Below are 22,826 nucleotides of genomic sequence, written 5' to 3' on the forward strand. Positions count from 1 at the left end.
AAGACAGGACTGGGAGAGATTCCTGCCTGCAACCTTGGAGAAGCTGCTGCCAGTCTGGGTAGACAATACTGAGCTAGATGGACCAAAGGTATGACTCAGTATAAGGCAGCTTCCTATGTTCCTAAGTGGAGCTGCTGCAAGGCCAGGCAGGGTTTCTCAACCCTCCTCCTCCGCCAGCTGCAGCAAGCTGCCCTGCTGTCTCCAAGGCTGCTGTCTCCAATACTTGCCTGGCAGGTTGTTGATGTAGCCGCCGTCCATCAGTAAATTGCCGTCCTTGGGGTCGCAGAGTGGCGGTAGGTACCCGGAAAGGGTCATGCTAGCTCGCACGTACCGCCACAGCGAGCCTAACCGTGTGGGAACAAATGCAATCAGAAGAGCAGAGAGAAACCCAGAGCAGCACTGAGCCCTTCAGGAGAGGGATGGAGAGAGGTGCAGCAAAGCCCCAGCCCGCCCAGCCACTTGCTCAGGCAGGAGAATTCTGCACGGCACTTTCCAGAGCAGCCAAATAAAGTGCAGTAGAGTGGCTGCCTAGACCCCAACCCAACACTTCAGCTCCTCCCACGCCCATGTGAGTGGCCCAACGGCCGGCCCAAGCCCCAATTCCACCTGGCTAGCCAAATGGCTGTGCTGTGGCAGGTCCCTGCTCTGAGCAGAGACCCCTCCAAGGTTCCTTCCAACTCAAACATGCTATGATTATGTACTTTGCACGTGCCCCACGGTTGGCCAGCTTCCCATGCCATGCGGAATTGTCAGCCTGAGCAAAGTGTGTCTGTGGGGTAGGAGCCAGGCTTGCAGCCCCAAGCCTGTCATGTCCAGCCCTAGCAAAAGAAGGACAGCAGTGGCTCGGGCAGAGGAAGCTGTGCCCCAGTCTCCCTCACCCCGAGCCATGCGAATCCCCAATGTCCACCAGCCAAGACAGTGAGGCGAACGCGATGCTGACCTGGGACATTGTTAACATAGCAGCCATCCACAAGCAAGTGACTGTCCTTGGGGTCGCAGATAGGAGGCAAATAGGGGGTGTAAGATGCACTGGCCCGGACGTAGCGCCACACGCTGCCTGCCGGATGAAGATGGAGATTCAATCAAAGGAAGGGAGGGGAGGGGAAGGGGAAGGGTAGAGGAGCACAGGACAGGAAATGACATCATGACAGAAGCTTCAGAAATACAAAGTGCACACAGGAGAGAGGGGGGTGTACTACGAAGGCTTCCTTCAGTGGAGGAAGGCCATGCCTGTCAGGTCAGAGTAGGCGATAGCATGGGCTTCTTACCTGACACCGAACCCTGCCACTTGAAATGCTTTGGGGCATGATACCTTGCCCCTCTCCCCCGCAGAGTGGCTAGGTGCCTTTCCAGCCTCTTTAAGCTAGAAGGAACACTGCCAGACTCTGCCTGTGTCCAGACACTGTGATTGATTCCATGAGGGCAAGAGTTGCCACGGGCACCTCCATATTCACAACCAAGCTGAATGCCTTCTCTCCTGGCCCAGCATAGTTGCAGCCCTTCTCAGCAAGTTCTTCTTCCACTTGCCCCCAGCCTTTGAAGCAGTGAAGGGCCACAGATTCACCACGTTAAGGACAACAGGCCTGGGATCAGGGCCGCCCAGTCTATTGGGAAAAGAAGAGCCCTGTGCCGTGGGTGAATGGAGCCAGGCACATCACACAGTATTGGATAATGTCCTCAGTGATAGCTCATGTGAGCTATCATGGCCAAGAGGGCAGAATGCCAGAATGGGGAGGCTCATTTTGAATCCCCAGGTCACTGGAAAGCAAGCTGAGCACTGCCTATAACACAGGACTAGTGGCCACCTGGGTCATAAGACGGCAGAGGGGAAACTACTATACACCCATTGAATGAAGTGAATGGGAGCTGGACAAGAGCCCAGCCATACAATTCAACTGAGCTTCAATATGAGAAGCTCCCAGTGGAATGCAGGCATGGCAAGGATGAGTGAGGAAGGCACAGTTAAGTGCTTTGTTGGCCTCAGAAGTGCTGCAAATGAGATATCACCACCAACAGAAAGCTAAGACTGCAGCAAATGGTCCACCTTTCCTCACTCTCATTCCAGAACAAGCAACATCACTTACCCCTCATGAAGAAGGACTAAACATATTTTTATCACTGGGCAGCATTTCATGAAAATGACTAGGGCCTCAAATGCCCAAAAGGCTGGCATCAGAATAGGGCACAAGGTCCTGCTCCCCAAAATGAAGTTTTGCTCTACAACTATCCTTCACAGGAGACAAAAAAATCTGCAGTGAAACTCCTTCCACCTTAGCCTGAAAGGCCCAACTCCTTATTATGAAAGAACACATGCATGTGCATGTGTGCACACACAGGGTCTGTTAGAAGAGGAAAGGGTGTGTTAGTTGTGTTAGGAAGGACAGGTCAGAGGATGAAGAGAGCCAGGCAGTTACAGCCCCTCCCCCAGACCCTGCCAGATGGGCATGGCTGATGACAATGTCCCAGGTGAGATCGGATACTTGCAACAGCCAATGGGGCAAGGAGGGAAACAAGCAAATCCCACCCACCTCCTTCCTCTGCATAACCCCTCCACCTCCCAGCAACCTGATGTCAAAATCCCGCTGGACAAGGCTGCCTGCCCCTTACAGAACCTGTGGGAAATAACTAGAAAAACAGCCACAATCTCCTAGGAAAGCAGATGTGGGAGGGCTCTAGCTGACATAGTCCCCTGCAGTCTGGCTGTTCCAGTACACAGGAATATAGAATAAGTGAGATAGTTAGTGGTTTTAGTGAAGAGCAGAAACAAGGAGAGGAAGACCCAGGGGCTGGCTGGAGAGTGAGCAGGATGCTACCAAAAAGGGGCATGTCAAGCAATTCATAGTCTGGATTACACAGCACTCTCTGCACTGCCAAGTTTGGCCTTTGAGCTAAAGGAATTGAACTGCACTGGTGCCAGAGACCTGGACTAGCCACTGTGAGGGCTTAAGTCAGCTATGGGTGGCTACCTCAACCTTCCCAACTCCTCCTGCCCTGCCATTCAACAGGCTGAAGGCAGATCTCTGGTCCCTTCCCACGTGGTCCCGTCTTCACTGTCTTGTGATCACAGATGAGAGGAAAGCTTTGGCCTTGTCCTAACATAAAGGCCCTTGGGAACCAGACCCAGTGTGATTTATGCCAGTCCTAGCAAGGCCAAGCCAGGATTTGGGGAGACAGCAAATGCTTCCCTAAAGGGGGCTTGGTCTGGACTTTGAAAGGGGAACAGCTGCTCCCACAGCTGTTGGCAAACCAAGCAGTAGGTGTGGACAGAGAGGGAAGGTATATACCATTGGGACACCTTGTGCATGTGAGAGAGAGATCTGGGGCAGAAGAAACACCAGCTCCCACTGGACATTCTGAATGCAACAGAACATTGCACTCCTGTTCCACAGTCCTCCTGCCTGAGGACCTGGAATTTTGTTGGCTGCTCTAAAGGTACATCCATATTGCTGGTGGGCTTTTTCAGCACATTCTTCTTCCCCATCATCAGCACATGGGCTCTGACCGCTCTCATTTACCCACCAAGGCTACATGACGGGCTTCTAAAGTAAGTACAGAGGTACTCTGGTGGGCTGGGGGCGTACTACCTTTTCTCAGGCCCCTTCTTATGCTTGGGGGCAGAGTGTTTCAGCCCAAAATGGGAATGTTGGCAATTCGCATCTGGATATGCAGCTGCCTGCACCACCTCCCCACAGAACAGCTTGCCCAAAGTGGAACATCAATGCAAGAGATCCATTCTGGGCATGCAGTCAAGCCTCACTTAGAAAAAGCTGTTGCCCTCTGAACCTCTTGATCTCCAACAAGACAGGGGCTTCACAGGCCACCACTGAATTTAAGGGGCATGGAGAGAGATGTGCATTGATCCCAAAGGTCTGTCACGGCTTCTGTGCTGAATAAAAATGCATACTTACCATCCTTGTGGACTCGCATGGCAGAGGCTGTGATGTCTGTTGTCACATTAAAGTAGGGTAGCCACAGATCCTGCAAAGAACAGAGCAGAACGGAACAGAAGTCACGCATAAGGCTCTATCTGCTAGAGAAGGGAGGAGAGCAGAGGCACCATTGGGCCCGGACAGTCCTACAGGGTCCCATGATCTCCTGGAGGACCTCTCCAGCAACAGGAATCTCCTCTTCACCCCACCCAATGCCAACTTGGAGATCTTCCCTGGCCACAATGGAAGGCTCCCCATCCTCTCTCCACCTGATGATCAGCAGCTCGGTCGGTGAGTGGGGCTTCCAGAGGAAGAGCTATGGTCTCTGACTGCAGAGCTATCCAACGTGCAGCTGCAGAGCTCAACGGAGGCTGAGTGGCCAGCAATGCCCAGTGTGCGTGCCCTCATAGGGAACATAGGAAGCTGCCTTATACCAAGTCAGACCATTGGTCAATCTGTCTCAGTATTGTCAGCGGCTTCTCCAAGGTTGCAGGCAAGAGTCTCTCTCAGCCCTATCTTGGAGATGCCAGGGAGGGAGCTTGGAACCTTCTGCATGCAGGCATGCAGATACTCTTCCCAGAGCAGCCCCATACCCCCTCCCCCGAGGGAAATATCTTACAGTGCTCACGTCACCCATTCAAATGCAAACTAGGGTGGACCTTGCTTAGTAAAGGGGAGGATTCATGCTTGCTACCACAAGACCAGCTTTCCCCTCTGTCCTGCTGCTGCCACTGCTACCTTCTAGTGTGCTGTGCCCTTGTCTTCAGGGTCATGGTGAGGTGCATGTGTGGAACTATGGGGATAGGAGCATTGGTCACTTACCATGAAGGCTTTTTCTTGCTGCTGGAGTTGAACACATCTCACATGGGTTATTCTCCCAGCACACTCCAGAGGCAGGACAAACCAATTAAGCGAAGCCTTTAAAAGGCATGGGAGGACAGCCCCTCCCAGTTTGGTTAGTCAAATAAAGCTTCTAGAAGGTAAAGAGAAAATGAATACAGGAAAAAACACACAGAAAAGAACACTTTATAGCAGCTGTGGATGCCCAGGGTGGGTCAAGATGTCCTCAATTCCAGCAGCAAGAAGAAACCAATGCCCCTTTCTCAGCTGCTTGGTGAGGACATCTCACTTGGGACATGCCACAGCTAGAGACCCTGGGAAGGCTACTGGGGTGGAAGAACATGTTGTAGCACACGTCTACTGAAGGCAGCTTGAGAGAAGCAAATGAGGTCTAATTTGTAGTGTCTTGTAAACATGGATGGGATGACCATATCGCTGCTCTGCAGATCTTGTCCAAAGGTCCATTTGTGGAGAATGCAGCTGAGGTAGCCATCGAACGTATAGAGTGAGCTGTGACCTTAAGTGGAGTAGGCAGATTCTGGACCTTATCTAATCCCTCTTGCAAGTAGAGAAAGAGTTCCAGCTTGGTGATCCACTAAGAGCTTGCACTGACAGCACAGCGGAGAAAGACGTGCCATGTGGTCTGGTATATTCTGTTGGTCTAAGCTCTCTTGGACACGAGGATGGTGTCCAAGACTTTCTGAACATAGCCATGTCTTAATATGTTGTGCTTAGTCACCAGGTGGCAAGCCTGAGCCACACTGTGTTGTTGTGTACTACTGGATCCTGGCTGGGGAGATCCATGGCTATTGACAGGAACCATGGATGGCGGCGAGGCGGAGAAGTTCTGTGAACCATGACTTGTGCTCTGAGAAGACGTATGTGGCAGAGCAGACAGCCAAGTACAGGGATTGGTGGGAAAGCATATAGGAGTTCCAAGGGCCAAGGCGCTAAGAGCGCATCCACAGCTTCTGCTTGGTGACATGGAAAGTGGGAGAAGAAGTGTGGCAGGTGTGTGTTGCTTGGAGAGGCACACAGGTCTACCTGAAGGCAAACTTTGTGCTTATTTGATGTTGGCATAAAGCTCTGATCCATGACCTCTGTGGTAACAGGAACCACTGAACTCAGGAGAGGAGAGCTGGTCTTGTGGTAGCAAGCATGACTTGTCCTCATAGCTAAGCAGGGTCTGTCCTGGTTGCATATGAATGGAAGACTTGATGTGTGAGCACTGCAATATAGTCCCCTCAGGCGATGAAGCCGCTCTGGGAAGAGCAGAAGGTTTCAAGTTCCCTCCCTGGCTTCTCCAAGATACGGCTGAGAGAGATTCCTGCCTGCAATCTTGGAGAAGCCGCTGCCAGTCTGTGAAGACAATACTGAGCTAGATAGACCCATGGTCTGACTCAGTATATGGCAGCTTCCTAACTGAAAGAGGTGGAAGCGCATCTATGGCACCGCCTCCAGGGCTAGAAGCTGCACCAAGGTGAGAAGTGGAACCTTCCTGAGTGCCATGCTGGGCTGAATGAGAGTTTGTAACTTTATTAGGATAATAAAGTTACCCTACGTATGTGTTGGTAAGATCCACTTATGTCAGGTGATCCCTGAGGTATAGTGCCTCTGCTATGGAGCAGAGAGTCTCCATGTGGAGCTTTCTGTGATTCACCCACTTGTTGAGATATTTCAGGTTGAGCACCACTCTCAAGGGTCTGTCTTTTTGGGGCACGGTAAACAAAATAGAGAACATGCCTCTTCTCTGTCGATGTGGTGGAACCTTTTCTATTGCTGAGATGCTTGTAGCAGGCCCTCGTGTTTTTGGGGATACAAAGAGTAAGGAGTTGGCAGGAACCAGTCATTGGGATGGACAGTTAACTCTCTCTTGCAACCACGGAGAATAGTGTCCTGCACCCATTTGTGGAGGGCTCCTAGGCATGAAGGAATTGAGATAAGCAGCCTCCTGCACTTGGTGCCGAAGAGTCAGAAAGTTTGACGTGGTTTGGGCTGTTGAGCAAGCTATTGTCTAGGAGCATTGCTTCTTGTGTTCAATTGAGGTCTGTTCCAGAAGGGCACTGATGTTTCGGTCTTTTGGGTGGAAGTCGGGTTGAAAGGACTGAAATGGCTGGGAAAACCTGCAGGTAGGTCGCTTGTCCTCTTTACACAGATATAATGGAACTGCCTTTTTCTTGTCCCTGTTTTCCACAAAGTCTCCCTCTATCTGTGAAAAGGGCCTCCCTGCCGCTCAGTGTTTTTCTGGCTGGTTGGCTCTTGGCTGTGAGACCACTAGAGGCTGTTACTGGCCTTGCTTTCCTGCTGAGGAGTCTAGGATGTCCTTGGCCAGCACAATCATTTTGGGGCTTTCGGACCTCCAAAGGGGGGATTTTTGGCAGCTGTACTTCCTTGCACATGCTATGGCAGTCAGGTGGATATCCAAAGACCCCGCTACAGGGTCAGAGCCTTTCGGCCCCCACTTCCCATAGCTCCACATGGATGCAGTGGCGTAGGGAAGGCCACTCCCAGTGGCGTGCACCAACATGTGTCATGGCTGTAGCTTTCCTTCCTCTTAGAATCAGGACGTTAAGAACACCATTCCTGATTGGTTTCATATAGAAGAGAAGGAGAGAAAGGAAGGAGATAGAGGAAAGAATAAAAGGATTTTTTTTTAAAGGAATGGACAAAGGCAGTAAGCGAAAGGGAAAAGATAAGCAAAGACAAAGAAGTTGAACAACAAACATAGGGGAAGCTAGAAGCAAGGCAAGATTGACCATTCTGGTGCTGTAGCAGGACAAACTAAACTGGGAGGGACTATCCTCCTTTTAAAGGCTTTGCTTAATTGGTTTGTCCTGCGTCTGGGGTGTGGTGATTACCCATGTGAGATGTCTTCATCCAGCAGTTGAGAATGTGTGGTTTATTTCTCCACGTTTAAACTTCTGGAATGGAGTTCTGAAATTGGGCACAGATGTAGGACAGGTTAGCAGGACTCAGTGTATTGATTTTGAAGTAGATTGGTCAATCAGTTAATTTTAATGATTTTTTGAATTTTTTAAAAAAACTTTAAAAGTCATACAAGTGACTTGTTTCATGGCAGAAAATTTCAAAAACTTCTGGAACTGAAGTCTCTCCTTGGAGTTTGTGAATGGTCAAACGCTGTGTGAATCCACTGGGGCTTGCAAAGTCTTTTTTCCCCTTTTCTTTTTTTGGCAAGTGCACTCTGACCCAGACTTGTGGATTTGTGGTGAAATGTATATATACCAAGAAGATACTGATTTTGCGGTGGTGGGGGCATAAGCTCATTAGGTCCCATCTCCAAAATTACCTAAGTGGGGAAGAAGGAGGAGGAGGGAGTCACAATGAAGAATTTGTGGCGCCTTTTTTCTGGCAGTATATTCCAGTTTTTCTGGAATGGCAGTATAGAAATTGAACAAACAAACAAACAAACAAACCTGCTGATACCAGATTTTGCACGGTGGGGGACTTGCATTCCCCAATCAGTCATGAAACCCGCTGAAGGACTTTAGGTGAGACATTCTCTCTCCCCAAACCTGCCTCACAGGATTGTTGTGAGGATAGAAATGGGGAGGAAGATCATGTACACTACTCTGAACTCTTTGTGTCAAATAAAATGTGTGTGTCTATAACATATACATATTTATGTTGACTTTTAGCCACATGCACTAAAATCATACTCAACATATGAACTCAGAAGCAAATCCAAATAGCTCTTTTACACCTGTCACAGCAGCAAGCAGCCCAGTTTGATCTCTTCTATGAACCCACATTCCATTTAAGTAAAAATCATATGAAACTACAGTGTATGTACGTACTACAGTGTATATACAGTGTATAGTGTGTGTCTATACACTACAGAAGGAAAAGCCACCAATTTGATTTCAAACAGCACAGCAGAATGTCATATATGGAGTTACCCCAATTTTTTAGGATTTAAAGACAACCTTTCATGGGCAAGGGAGTTTTTAAAATGAGCTTCTTGTGATCTGATTTGCAAAGCCTTATTTTGAAACAAGTGTATAAAAATAGACTTTTGGTGGGGAAGGGGAAATGCTTAATGTTCATTTTAGCAATTTGTGACGCTACTTTCAAGAAGTTGGGGTATTTTAGTCCATTACAAGCTTATTAAAAAGAATATGTAAATTATTTATATATGAGCTACTGTTACAAACACAAAGCAAAATAAAATAGTAATGATTATAAGGGGAAACATGTTAAGAACCATTTTCTCATATTTTGCTATTTGAGCCATTTTGAGAACTTTGTTGCTACTAAAAAAAGCAACATATAATTTTTTAATGGGGGCGGGGAGAGAAACCAACACACAGAGACCAGATTAGAGCTATAAGCAGTTTAGTATCTTCAGGAACAAAACCAAAAACAGATCAATTTTGTTAGAGAATTTTTCTTCTCTTATTCTTTTTAAAGCTTTTAATACTTTTCAACTGACTAATTTCCTCACAAGAATGTATATTGTTGGGATGAAGAGGGTTTTAAGTGTAAAACACTCCCTCCCCCCCCCCACACACACGCACACACACACGAAACACATGCACACAAATTGAGATTACTTCTCTCACATGTATGAATATTCACACAGTTCAGGGGGGTGGGTGGGAAGAGAAACACAGTGGCTTAGGCAAGGGGAACAAATCTCTCTCTCTCTCTCTCTCTCTCTCTCACACACACACACACACACACACACACACACACACACACACACGCCAACAGATAAGGGTTGGGTTTGTTAATGTTTTACATTCCTGGTGGGGAAAAAAGCCCAACAGCCAGCTTCCACCTCCCATTCAGCAACTCCATTGTCCTCATGGCAAATTGCAGTACATTCAAAGGCCGGCCAGAGTGGGGGAGGAGCACAAGATCCCAGGAGAACAAATTTATTATTACTATTATTATATTTATTTAAAATATTTATACCCTGCCCCTCCAGCACACTATTGCTCAGGGCAGCTCACAACAATAAAAAAGATACAATATAAAATAAACGTAATAAAATTTACCAACTTAAGTAAACAAGTTAAAATTCAGGCTAAGAACCACAATCAGTATTAAATTTCAAATTAAAAGTTATTTTAAAAGCTAAAAATTGAGAATTATGAAAACTAAAAACCAAACAACCCAGATATAATGAAAGATGGAGCTTTAAAAAGCCTCTTTAAAAATATTTTTAAAAAGTTGTTTTTTAAAAATACTGAGAGAGGGGAGCATGGCGAAGCTCTTCAGGGAGGGCGTTCCAAAGCCGAGGGGCCACAACCAAAAAGGCCCTGTCTCTAGACCCGCTAATGGATCTGTTAGTGGCGGGGCCATGAGCAGGGCCTGCGACGATGAGCGGAAGGCCCTGGCAGGTTCAAATGGGGGGAAATCAGGCTGCTGCGGCAACTCCTCCTGCTGGGAGAGGGCAGGAATAGCAGCAGGAAGTGGTTAACACACACACCCCTTAACTCTGCTGTTGCCAAGGAACTGCCGATCTGGATCCAAATTCACAGGGGGTGCAACTGCACCCTTGAGCACACACCCCTGGATCTGCCCCAGGGCTGTATGAAGTCAGAAGAGCAGCAGCAGCCCTTCTGCCCAGCACTGAGACAGATGCAGCAGCTCAAGTAGAAGAGTGGACTGGCAGTACTCTGAGGTTTCTGCAAATGCTCACATACTCACCACACACCAAACAAAATTCTGCCAAAAGTCAAATTCTGTAGCACAAATAAACAACACATAGCTCTACAGATATGATTGATTTTGCATAATTTGTTCCGCTTCTGTTGAGGAAAACAAGAAGTCTGTGTAGAGCACTGAAACTCAACCCCATCTGGCTTCAGAAATTTAGACTAGCAGCCTCTACCTTATTAAGAAAAACACCACCATAGAAAGGCTCAGCATTATGGATTCTTCACTAGATTTTAAATACTGCACACACAGTGCAATCCAGGCACACAGAACCTTTCTCAAGCCCAAAAGGTGGGGATACATACCTCAATCTGCTTGTCCTGGAACACCTTGTGGATGCTGGTGTTGAAGGCAGAGCCAGAGAACATGGAAGTGATGGGGTAGGTGAGGTCCAGCACTGTGGCAAACACTGAATTCATGCTCTGTGGGAGAAACAGACAGGTAAAATGGAATGGGGACAGGAGACAGGGATAAGGCAAAAAGAAAAAGGTGGCTAAGGAGCTGTGATTCAGCTCCACTGAAGTCTGCAATGATAGGCTTCTACTTTGGAATTAGGGAAGAAAGTGGACCTTGCCTAGAGGGAATCTTTGCAATGCATTTGGGCTTTTAGGTTGCTATGATGAACAGAATTCTGGCAAACAAAAAAGGAAATCGACTCAAGACAAAATGTTCAAAATGAAATAAGCATAAGACGAGAACATAAAAATCAACAATCTGGTACTAAATGCATTACTTGGAAGTAAACAGATTGCTTTCAGTGAAATTAAGTTCTAAACAATGTGTTCAGGGATGGAGTGTGCTAGTCAGTTATACAGGTAGGCTAACTCAGAATTTAGCCATTCACCGGAACTGTGGTATGTTCTTACTACATTTTTCATATCTGTTTTTAGTGTTAATTTGTTCATTCCCATAGCTTTTTACAACTTTGCTAAATTCTATTTATTTATTTTTAATTCAATACATTTACAATTGCTTCTTGCAGACTGATATTAACTTCACTTTGCAAGTGCAGTGTCAAAAATCTGATCCAAAATCCATCATTCTGAGGTATTTTTCTTAATAACCATGGATAGAGGTTGTTAATTTAAATTTCCAGCTCCAGATGCAGGTGAGTTTGTGCTTTAAAACTTCTAGTTTTCCTCAACACAATTGAAAACCTGAATACACAATAAAACTCTAGTGAGAAGAAACCCTGGTTCCCCTACAATTCTGAATTCTAAGGGCTGGTTCAGATGTAACTTAGAACCAGAATTAAATAGCATTCAGAGGCAGGATGCCTCTGAATACCAGTTACAGGGGAGTAACTGCAAGAGAGAGATCATGCCCTCAATTCCTGCCTGTAGGCTTCCAGCGGCATCTGGTGGGCCACTGTGTGAAACAGGATGCTGGACTAGATGGGCCTTGGGCCTGATCCAGCAGGGTTGTTCTTATGTTCTAATGCTGGCTTTGTACAATGCCCCCAGAACTCGAGATCCTGCACTCCTCCCTCCCCTTCATGCATGGACAATTCTGCTTCTGAATCCAGATATGGTTAAGCATATTCCAGGATCACTTCTTATATGTAACTGAGCAATCCTGGTTATTGCAACTAAAGTGTCCAGATTCAGAGTTTATTTTGGAACTCTGGTCAAAATAATCCAGGATTGCTCGGTTTCAGACATAACAAGTGATTCTAGCGTGCTCTGAACCAGAATTGTAAGTAAAATTCTTGTGAGCCCTGTGTGCAAAGGGGAGTGAGGAGGGCTTTGCATGAAGCCAGGATTTAATCCTAGCTCCACACTGTCTGAACCCAGCCTCCTAGCTGCTCCTTCAGCAAGAAGCAAGAAAGATAGTTACTGCCCCATCTGAGAAAAATATGCATAATCCTGAGCATATTTACTCAGAAATAAGTCTACTTCAATGGGCTTGCCCCCAAGTTAAATGTGCATAAAATTCCAGCCCTAATATTAGACTGTGATTTTTGTTCCACTAGGAATGCAGAATGCAGTGGCCAACTATATATGAAGGCTGTATCTCCAAAAGCAGAGACAGCCCTAATTACTGAGGATCTTCAATCCTTCATGGGTTATATGATGCAGACATTTGAAGGGGATAGTGTGAGCAAAAACAGTGCATTTATTTGGTCCTCAAGCGCTGGACTTCAACTGTGTGCCACTGTAAGTTACAACATAGCCCAACATTCATTAACAAAAGAAATACACATGGGAATAAAGAAGGACATGCAGATGTCAGTTTTGGCTCTAAGCAATAGATTAAGGAGAAAATCTTCTACAAAGGCTCCCTCCCCACTCATTTTTTTCCTGAGAAACGTCCTTGTTTTATTGGAGCAAGGAGCTCCAATCTCAGCTGGAGGTTGAAAGAGTGCTATAGCCTCTGCAGAATAGCACCATATTGCTCATGTTGTAATAATTCAGCTCTCCGAGTATTTGGAAAGGCTGTGAGCTACTTTCACAGGATGACATACTTCTAGTTTTCGACTGTTACAGGAAAAACAGTCACAACCCTGAACTACTCCTGTTGTATCTCTGTCTGTAGCTTCTTTTACACTGTGGGTACTCAGCTGCTCGGGTTTTTACCGAAAACAGCCCCAGCTGCTCAACGAACTTTTACCACTGAAATCAGTGCCATTTACTGAGTAAGAGTCATCTTCGGATCAAGCAGGGGTGCCCCGGGAACAAGAGGCTCCTGCTACAAAGTATCGGTAGGGACACACAAAGTGGCAGGGACAACTGCAAAAGCAGAATTTGGGGGAAATTTCTCATCCTCTGTCCCGGTACCGCCTCTGAGAGCCAGGCTGGCTTCCAGCAGCAGCCTGTCTGCAACATTCCCCCTTGCACACAACCCCCTTCCTTCTCCAGAATCGACGTCAGCCACTGCTGATGCCTCCCCACACATCCTGCCCCCACCACGGGGGAGGCCTGCTTGGCTCACACACACACACACCCGCACACATGGCAGCTACAATGGCAAAGATCGGCGTGGCGGGCAGCAGTGGGGCGGGCATGGGGTGGCAGCATTTGGAATTCCCCCCAGAGACAGGAGGCAACGGACGGGTGCCCTAAGGCCCAAGGATAAGAACGCCTCTGCCCATCACCCACCTGCGATCTGCCATCAAGGCCAGATAGACCAAGCAGAAACTCACATACCCACCAGACAGTGCTGCAGTTAGGAACTCCCTTTCTGAGCTTCTGATTGCTTGGCCCCCTGCATGCTTGGCAGGCTGATCCACCAATTTGCTCTCCTTGCTTTGCCTGGGTCCCCACTGTTCCTCCCCCCTTCTTGCTTGTCCCCCAATACTTGCTCACTTTGGCCCACTCCCTGGCTCGCTGCTTCGTGCGCACAGCACTCCTCTCCTCGGCATACAGGGCACCGATGAAGGAGCCAATGGAGGTGCCGCCAATCAGGTCAATCGGGATACCAGCTTCCTCCATGGCCTTGATCACTCCGATGTGAGAACAGCCCCTGCAGGGAGGGAAGGAACCACACCTGAAGCAGATCTGCCTCCAAAACACAACAAACCAATGAAGCAAGCTGTTCTCTCTTCACTCCTGGCCACATAAGGTGGGCTGGGAACTCACATAGCCTCTCCTTGCTCCTTACTAGGCCAAGATAGCTCGGTTGACTCTTCTGGGTTATTGTCCCCCAGTTTTTGTGTGCTCTTGTTCAGGGGCCAGGAAAACTGCATCATTCCTTAACAGGCCTACAAAGATTTAGGGAGTTCTTTGGGGCAAATTTGAGGCAGTGGATGACCTGAATTGGGGCTTGGAGGCTGTGATGTGGGCTAGTAAACTGAGATAGTAAACTGAGATTGAATCCAGACAAGATAGAGGTGCTGTTGTTCAGTAGGAGAGCCAGTTGGGATGAAGGGATCTGACCAATTCTGGATGGGGTTGCACTCTCCTTGAAAGAGCAAGTGCACAGCTTACTCCGGTGTACTGCTGGACCCCGTTCTGCTTTTGGAGGCTCAGGTGGAGGCGGTGGCCAGAGGTGCCTTTGCACAGCTTCGGCTAGTGCGTCAGCTGCATCCCTTTCTCGACAAGACAGATCTGACCACAGTTACCCATGCCCTTGTCACATTGAGGCTGGATTATTGTAATGCACTCTAAGTGGGGCTGCCCTTGAAGAATATTCAGAAACTGCAGCTAGTGCAAAATGCGGCAGCTAGGATTTTATCCAGAGCTGCCCCATGGGATCATATTACACCCATTCTGAAAGAGCTGCACTGGCTGCCAATTTGTTTCTGGGTCCAATTCAAGGTGCTGGTATTGAACTTTAAAACCCTTAACAGTTTGGGCCTTACATATCTGAAGGACCCAAGGGTTTCTTTCTGCTTGACAAGATCATCAGAGGGGGCTCTGATCTGTGTGTGATGGTGAGCAACGCTCGGCTGCCAAGCACGCCAGACAGGGCCTTCTCAGTCATTGCCCCCAGGCTTTGGAATGCTCTTTTACATTAAAGTATTGTTTTTACTGCTGCTGCTTTGTGTGTTTATGTATTATTGTTTTTAATGGGTTTTAAATATTTAGTTATATAAAAGTTATATAGAGATATAAAAATATTTATATTATCTGTACTTTTGTATTTTAATTATGCATTGTTCTAATTATATTGTAAACCACTTTGAGATTATATTTTAATGAAAAGCGGTATATAAATTGAAAAAAAAAAATTACCTGGCCCCACCACCACCCAGCACCAAAGCAATGGTGTTGCCCGTTAGGACTCGTGCCAGCCGGGAGAAGTCACTGTGGCGATCAGCATTCTTCTCAAAGACTTTCTCATACATCTCTCTCTGTGTTGAGGGGGAAAAAACCCACAAAAAGCACAGAGATAATATACAGGACTCTATCTGCTTCAGTTGACAGGGGTGCAGATCCCCCTCCAAGTATTTGAAAAGTGCCCCCCCTCATTTTAGTGGGCTTCCCCTTCCAGTTCTAATAGCCCGTATTTCCCCCACAAAGTGTTTTTCCTCCCCGCTCCTCTCAACATTTAAGTGAGGAGTTACTCCTCAGGTTTCCCCTCTGTCTGTACCCCTGGCAAAGGGTGGAGGAAGAAAGAAGCCACAAAGAGTAATCTATCTCCTTTGCAGAAATACACCAACAAAGTTCTGCACCAATTTAAAAAACACCTTCACCAGCTCCAAAGGAATGAGACACTGGGGGTGGGGGGAGCCCTTAACAATCTACCTGCTCCAATGAATCAACCTTTCCTATTAAAAAAAGGGCACTTAAGAGGGGTACTAGGGTGGGGGGGTAGGACTAGCTTCCAGTGGGGCCCATCTAACCTGCTCAGACTGACACAACTTGGGCTGCATTCCTTTCTCATCAAGGAAACGAAAGCCAAAGCAGTGAGGGAGGCTTGAAGTGAGAGGAACACTGGATCAGCTTGAGTGGGGCTACAGGGACAGTGCTCCAGTGAAACAGGAAACAAGGAACTGGAGGTCTAGGATGCTGGCTTAAGCAGGGTCTCAGGGAGAATAGTAGCCACGTATGAATGGGCAACAAAGCTGTGCCTGCTAATGGTGAGCGACAGGGCCAAAGGAACAAGCTCTTGGGTGGTATGCACACAGATGTACATTAAAAAAACAGAGCACAATGAACTGGTACCAGCTTGTTGGGGCTGCGTCGGGAAAAGACTCTACGTGGACACTTGATGTGTAGATGTCCTGAGCACCAGCTGCGCATGTTGAGCCATTCTACAGTACGGGCAGGGCTGGGTCCGTCCTCACGGTGTAGAAGGATGAGCTGCTTCAGGGCACGCACCGCTGTGTTCTCCAACATCTGCTCTAGCTGGCCGAAGCAGAGAAGGGAAAAATACAACTCATTGCCTTCATCCCATCACCACACATCTGCATGTCTGGGCATTGCCTCATGATGGCTGGACATTGCCTCATGTAGCTGAGCATGTGACATTTGGTGTGGAATGTGGTAGAGTGGCATCCAGGGCAGAATCCTAAGAATCTCAATTTATAGATATAAATATTTCCCTAAAAAAGCAGGCTGCTACCCCCTTGGGATGTGAAAATGTAATTTTCAGAAATTGCTGCACTCCCTGTAGGGCATGGATCATGCTCATGGTGACTCAGCATATTTTAACTTCACTATGAACTACTCTGGCTCCTTAATGTGGATTCAAAAACCACATGCTCAAATCTCATATAGCATTTTTAGCAGTATTAGTCCATTAAGCAGCTCACTGCAGTATTAGTCCATTAAGCAGCTCATTAAGGTAGTGTTGTGATTTTTATTTTTGTGATTATATTATTTTTGTAAAGTGGTTTGTTTAAAAACCTTGTTTTTAATAGCAGCCAACATGGCTGCTGCCTGTTTTGTGGGGCGTGGACAGAGGAATTGCATGCATTGATTTCAGGTCCATATGATCTGATTTCAGCATAAATAAATATTAGGTGACTTGTAATCACTTTTTGGTAAGAAAAAGTGATCAATAAAAATATTTTAGGAGATATCCCCATTGCACACATACAGAATACATAATAATTCTGATTATAGGGGTTCAGTGACAGAAAAGGAAAGGTTGTGCCATCGAGTCGGTGTCGACTCCTGGCAACCACAGAGCAATGTGGTTTTCTCGGTAGAATACAGGAGGAGTTTACCATTTCTTTCTCCTGTGCAGTATGAGATGATGCCTTTCAGCACCTCAGAAAATACTAAGTCCCACAAATAATCTACCTCTAAAACAGGCAGAAAGCCTGAAACACTGTTTCTCAACCTCCTTCTTTGTCAAGCCCACTCCCAACAGAGTCAACCAAAGTTAAGCTCCCAGCCCTCCCACTGCTTTTCCTGGTGGCTAGGAACCGAGAGGATTTAGGGGCCTTCTTTTGCAGTTCTCACAGCGGAGGGGCAAATGCCACGATGCCAAAGAGAGAAGGCAGAAAATGAAGGCCACTGCAATACCTCTTGTTACTGGGTAAGGGTAATGGGGTAAGGGCAGGGAAAGGCACAGACACGCAGCAAAAGCAAGTACCAACATGGCTGAGCCAACAAAAAGAAGATATCAGCAGAGCTGTTCTGGATCCAGACTGACTCTCTTGAAGGACAACACAGCAACATCCACTCTGGGGACTCTATGGCAGCAGCATGGAAACAGGCCAACCAACCAGCCATCACCAGCCCATCCATCCTTTGAGACAAGTGGTTCTGCTATTCCTCATTGCCCAGGCCTAGCTTCATTTTTGTCCCAAGGTCCTGCTTACCTCACCCAGCGTAGGCTCCTGATCCCCCAGGCCCACAATGAGAATGCAGTCAGCTTGGCGGATGCAGCGCACTGTCCAGGGGGTCAAAGTGTAGTCAGTCTGGTACAGCACAATGCGATGGATATCCTCTTGCTGGGCCAACCAGCCAGACAGCCGATATTCATGGATGCTGCAGAGAAAGGGGAGGTGGACAGGTTTCTTCATGGATCCTCACCAACCAGCACTCAAGGCGGGGGAAAGCAACACTGGTATAACTTACCGTGAAGGTTCTTTCTCCCCAGTGTATGGAGGGTATCCTTAACAGTGGATTGCCATGCCCTCTTGCTCCTAATAGACAGGACTCTTTTTATGTAAATTAACAACCATCCTGTGATGCCCTTGGCTGAGCGCCTCCCAATTCCTGGACTGACTTGTGAAGCTGCTACTATGGAAATGCTCCAGAGGAATAAGTTCCTGAACATAAAGAGAACACCACCAGAGGACACTGCAGAACACAGAAAAGAATGAGAGATTGTCAGAGTAGATGTGAAAAGAAAAAGGATCAGCAGCCAGATAGGGCCACAAGAAATTAACAGGATTCCCTTTGCTCCAAAGAAAAAAAGTAAGGACCAAAAGTAAACCAAATTATATCTGCACCACATCCACAAACCAGGGGTGGGCCAGATACCCTCTGTACACCAGGGAGAAAAAACCTTCATGGTAGGTAATACCAATGTCATTTTCTCCCCCAGTGTAGGAGCGTATCCTTAACAGCAAGGTAGCCTTAATACCAAAGTGGCTGTCTCTGGGTGGGAAAGTGTATGGCAGAGAGAGAGAGAGAGAGAGAGAGAGAGAGAGAGAGAGAGAGAGAGAGAGAGAGAGAGAATCACAAACTGTTGCAGCATGGTGTGTCCAAATGCAGCTTGAGCTGATTAGTGAACGTCAAGCTTATAATGCTTGAAGAATGGAGATACTGATGACCATGTAGTGGCGCTAGATGGAGGATGGAGTTACATGGATTCACAGGCACGAGAAATGCACACTGATCCACCATGCCAGGGTGGTCTTAGATGGTTCCATGCCCATAGAAGGAGGATAAAAAAAAGAGACAAATAAGGTGGAAATTTTACAGATGTTCTTAGTGTGCCTGATGTAGATCCTGAGTGCTCTCTTCACATCCAGTGTATGCCAGATCTTTTCATGAGGAAGAGGAGGAGAAGGACAAAAAGAAAGTATGTTGCTGTCCTGGTTCCTATGGAACAGTGTGTTCACCTTTGGACAGAAGGAAAGGTCTGTGTTTTGAGGACTACTGAGTCTGGTTGAAAGATGCAGCAATGTTTTCGAATGGATAGAACCCCCAATTCTGACACTCTACATGCAGATGTCATGGCTACAAGGAAAAGTAATTTGAAAGTCAATAGTCTCAGTGGAGCTGTGAGGAGAGGCTCAAATGGGGTTTAAGTCATTTAGAGCATTAAGTACTTTATTCAGGTTCCACAAGGGAAACCTATGCATGGAGGAGGGGGCAAGGTTAGAAGCCTCTTTGAGGAACCTTCAGATGTCCAGATGTGATGCAATGGAGGTCTTGCAAGATGAAGGGAGGGAAGAAGTCAAGACTGCCATTTGCCTCCAGAGGGTACTAGGATGAGGGCCTTTGTCGAGACCCACATGGAGAGAAAAAAAGTACCTGGGAGATCAATGCCTTCAAATGTGGAATCTTTTTGGATTCAGCACAGTTGAGAAACACTGTCAGTGTAGTTTGATAAATTCAAAATGTGGACGGTTGCCTGGAAGCTAGGATAGTGGTTTGGATCTTCGAGTATCCCTTGGCTGCTAGTATGGTGTGCTCAGTTTCCATGCATGAAGCTGAAGCCACAACGAGTCTGGGTGGAACAGAGGCCCCTGTATGAGCAGGTCTGGATCGTCCAGGCAGGGCCATGGGGGTTCTAAAGCTAGGGCCAGGATCTCTGAGAACCAGGGACATCTTGGCCAGATGGGGGCAATGTGAATCAGCTGGGTGCCTTGTTCCCTGGACCTCTGAATGAGCCTTTGAATCCATGCAAATAGGGGCGGGGTGGGGGGGAGGTCCCTGAGCTCCCTCCAGTTTATGCTGTGCAGAGCCTCTGAGGCAGACCATGTGCCCTGCACCATCTGACTGTTGCAGAGGGCTTCCCAGCCCAGCCCCATTTGTTGGTGTCTGTTGTGACTTGAATATGAGGGGGGAGGGATTTAGAGGTGCCCCTCTGTCCAATCCAGAGTTCCACCAATATAGGGAGTGGCGGAGCTGCGTGGGGATCGCAATCTGCACCTGGACCGTGGCCATAATTTGTTTTGGTGAGGAAGTAGCAGCTATGGGAGGTGTCATGAATGTCAGCATGCCCGTGTCTATGCAGGAGATCATGGTTCCTAGTGGTCTTGCCAGGGTCATTAGGTGTGCTGAGTATAGGGTGATGATTTGCCGAGTCTGTTTCTGGAGTCTGTCTTTGCGTTCCTGAGACAGTGTTATGATGCCTTGCTTTGTGTCTATAGGCACTCCTAGCTGGTCTATCAGCTGTGATGGAAGAAGGGAACTCTTTGCCGTGTTGGGCTAGGATCACGGTGATACAGTTGATGAGAGAAAGGACTTCAATGTGATCATCCAAATAAGGATAAATGTGTAGCCCCTACATCTGCAAGTGGGCTTTGAGGGCTACCAGTACCTTGGTAAAGAGTCTGGGTGCCGATGGCAGGCCGAAGGGCAAGGCCCTGTACTGGAAGTGTTGCTGAGTGTAAGCCAATCTAAGGAAACGTCTGCAAGCTAGAAGGAACTGAGATGTGGAGGTAAGCCTCCTGCAGATCCACCAACATTAGGTAGTCGTTCTGCTGTGTGGATGGTGTGCAATGTTTCCATCCTAAACTTGCATATTGTGATAAACTTGTTTAGGAGCTTCAGGTTGAGCACCACCCTCCAGGATCTGTCTCTTTTGTGGACCAAGAATAAAATAGAATAGACGCCACAACATGCGTCTGTTGGTGGCACTCTCTCAATTGCACACATCTGAAGATGATGATGAATAGCTTGTTGGATGAGAAGATGTTTCCTGGGATTCTTGGATGCTGGCAGACCTGAAGTGTCCTGGGGGATTGTCTGAAAATCCAGTGAACAGCTGTTGCTGATTGTGGAGAGGACCCAATGGTCCTGGGTCAAGGTTTGCCAAATTGAAAGCCTTCCTCCTACAAGAGGGGAGGGATAGCCATTGTTGTTGCTGCTGCTTCTTGTTGAGGTTTCTGGAGTAAGAGGCATTGCTGAAGGAGCCACTGGGAGGCTGCTGTTGGAATGACTGTTGCAGTCTGGAGTTCCAAGCTGGACACCAGGGGGCTCTTGTATTTCTGTTGTCCCTGGAGTGGGGAAAGAAGCCTCTGTTTGCACAAAATTAGACTGTTGTCCTTTCTGGTAAAAGGCATGGCCCTTTTCTTATCTCTGGTTTTTCTAAAGATGAGGTCCAGAGACTCCCCAAATAATTTGGACACCTCAAAGGCAGAGGAGGCTAAGTTGATCTTGAACTTGGAGTCCACATTCCATGATTTTAGCCAAAGTGACCTCCTGACTGGTACATTTCAGGCCAGGGCTCTGATGGAGAATTGGAGATTATCCAAGATCGTGTCTGCCATGAAGGCAGCTGCCTTAGCGAGCTTGTTGAGCTTGTTTGAGTTTGGTTTGGCCTTGGGGAAGATCCCTCTAGGGGTGTGTCCGAACCGGTCTGGAGGCCATTCTAAAGGCCTCCGAACTTCCAGACCGGTTCGGACTTGGCCGGTCCGGGTGGGGGGTCTTCCTTTAAGGGCGGGAGGGCTTACTTACCCCTCCCGCCTCTTTGCCCCCTCCAGCGCCCGTATTCTATTGTATAATTGGGGCGCTGGAAACCAGCCGCCCCAGCCGCCCCCCCCCCGTGAGCGGATTAGGGGCAAAGGAAAGCTACTGTCGCCCTCCCGCCCCCCCTCCCTCCCACCCGCCGCCCCCCCCCCCCGAGTGCTCACCACATTGTTTGCCAAAAAAAGAGAGGAGCTCGCGAACAGAGCTCCTCTCTTGCCAAAGTCTCAGGCCCAACTGGGGCCGTGGGCGCGCGCGCACGCGCAATAGGACTCTGGATCTAATGGAACTTTTGCCGGAGGCCTGGTCTACCCGCCGGGATCAGCATCAGACACAATCAGACACAGAACATACTGAGAGAGGCGTGGTGAGGAATGGTGGTGGTGAGGAATCCCTTGATTGGCTGCAGGTGGTCTAAGTGAAAGGACCCCTTGATTGGCACTGGCAATAGAGAGTGAGTCTAGTCTGCTATTGACAGAACATTCAGTCAGAGAGTGCACTGAAATAGGCCTGAATGGTACAAGCAGGTCCACTGGTGGTATGTGGGTGGAGATTCCAAAATGTTTTGGAGACTCCAATACGTCACCAATATGTGTAGGTTGAAGGCCTGGCTGGTCTAAGAATATCAAGGAACCAGTGATCCCTCTAAGGAGCTAGCACAACCTCCAGGCTCCCATGCAGCAGTTTCAGGTGCACGCACAGTCTCTGCTGCTCCCACCATTGCTGCCCAACTGCCCGGCACCCCTTTTCCCCCCTCTCCCCAGCCAGGCAGCATTGCCCCATCTCCCCCAATCCCTGGCCAGGCCACTACCGCCACCTCCTCGCCCCTACCCCCCAATCTGGGCCTCCTCCTCCAGTTCTGGCTGCAGATCTCGCAAGACTTCTGTCGCGATCTATAGACTGAGCCAGAGGAGGACGGAGGGAGGAGGAAAGGAGGCGGCGGTTGGTCCCAGAGGACGGAGGGAGGAGGACAGGAGGTGGATGCCCCCCCTGGCATCCCCAAAATGCATATTTTGAGGAACATATTTTGTGGATGGAACACGTGGGATGCATCTTTCCATGTTACAGGCTAGAACAAAATTTTTGTAATTGTTGCGGGTCATTTCTATTGGGAGCAAGTGGATGTGACAACCCACTGTTAAGGATACCCTCCTATACTGTGGGAGAAAGAAGATGGAGGGATTCCAGCAAAGAACTCTTATGTCTCTCTCTGCTCTCCTTCTCGTGATCTTGCAAAGTATGTCCATTGTCCAACTCCCATCACCTTTCAAGAATCCCCAAAGCTGAGTTTCTCAGAGGTTCTTAATGGTGCATCTCTATAGGGAGGCAGAAGCAG

General features: G+C 47.9%; 1 protein-coding gene across 15 annotated transcripts in view; it reads right to left on the reverse strand.

The window, feature by feature from the left end:
- The window catches only part of PNPLA6 (patatin like phospholipase domain containing 6), a 118,497-nt gene that overhangs the window by 28,401 nt on the left and 67,270 nt on the right, over positions 1-22,826 (reverse strand). For 8 of the 15 annotated variants that reach the window (XM_053298806.1, XM_053298803.1, XM_053298802.1 and 5 more), the window contains 8 exons: positions 17,665-17,833; positions 16,058-16,240; positions 15,125-15,243; positions 13,757-13,913; positions 10,757-10,873; positions 3,909-3,978; positions 941-1,057; positions 228-344 (listed from right to left, as the gene is read on the reverse strand). In XM_053298806.1, coding sequence (XP_053154781.1) covers positions 228-344; positions 941-1,057; positions 3,909-3,978; positions 10,757-10,873; positions 13,757-13,913; positions 15,125-15,243; positions 16,058-16,240; positions 17,665-17,833 — 1,049 coding nt within the window. The remainder of the gene's footprint in view (positions 1-227; positions 345-940; positions 1,058-3,908; positions 3,979-10,756; positions 10,874-13,756; positions 13,914-15,124; positions 15,244-16,057; positions 16,241-17,664; positions 17,834-22,826) is intronic. The other 7 variants (XM_053298807.1, XM_053298817.1, XM_053298810.1 and 4 more) reach the window with 3 other exon arrangements.

This window comes from Hemicordylus capensis, chromosome 2 (assembly GCF_027244095.1).
Source record: "Hemicordylus capensis ecotype Gifberg chromosome 2, rHemCap1.1.pri, whole genome shotgun sequence".
NCBI classification, from domain to species: Eukaryota; Metazoa; Chordata; class Lepidosauria; order Squamata; family Cordylidae; genus Hemicordylus; species Hemicordylus capensis.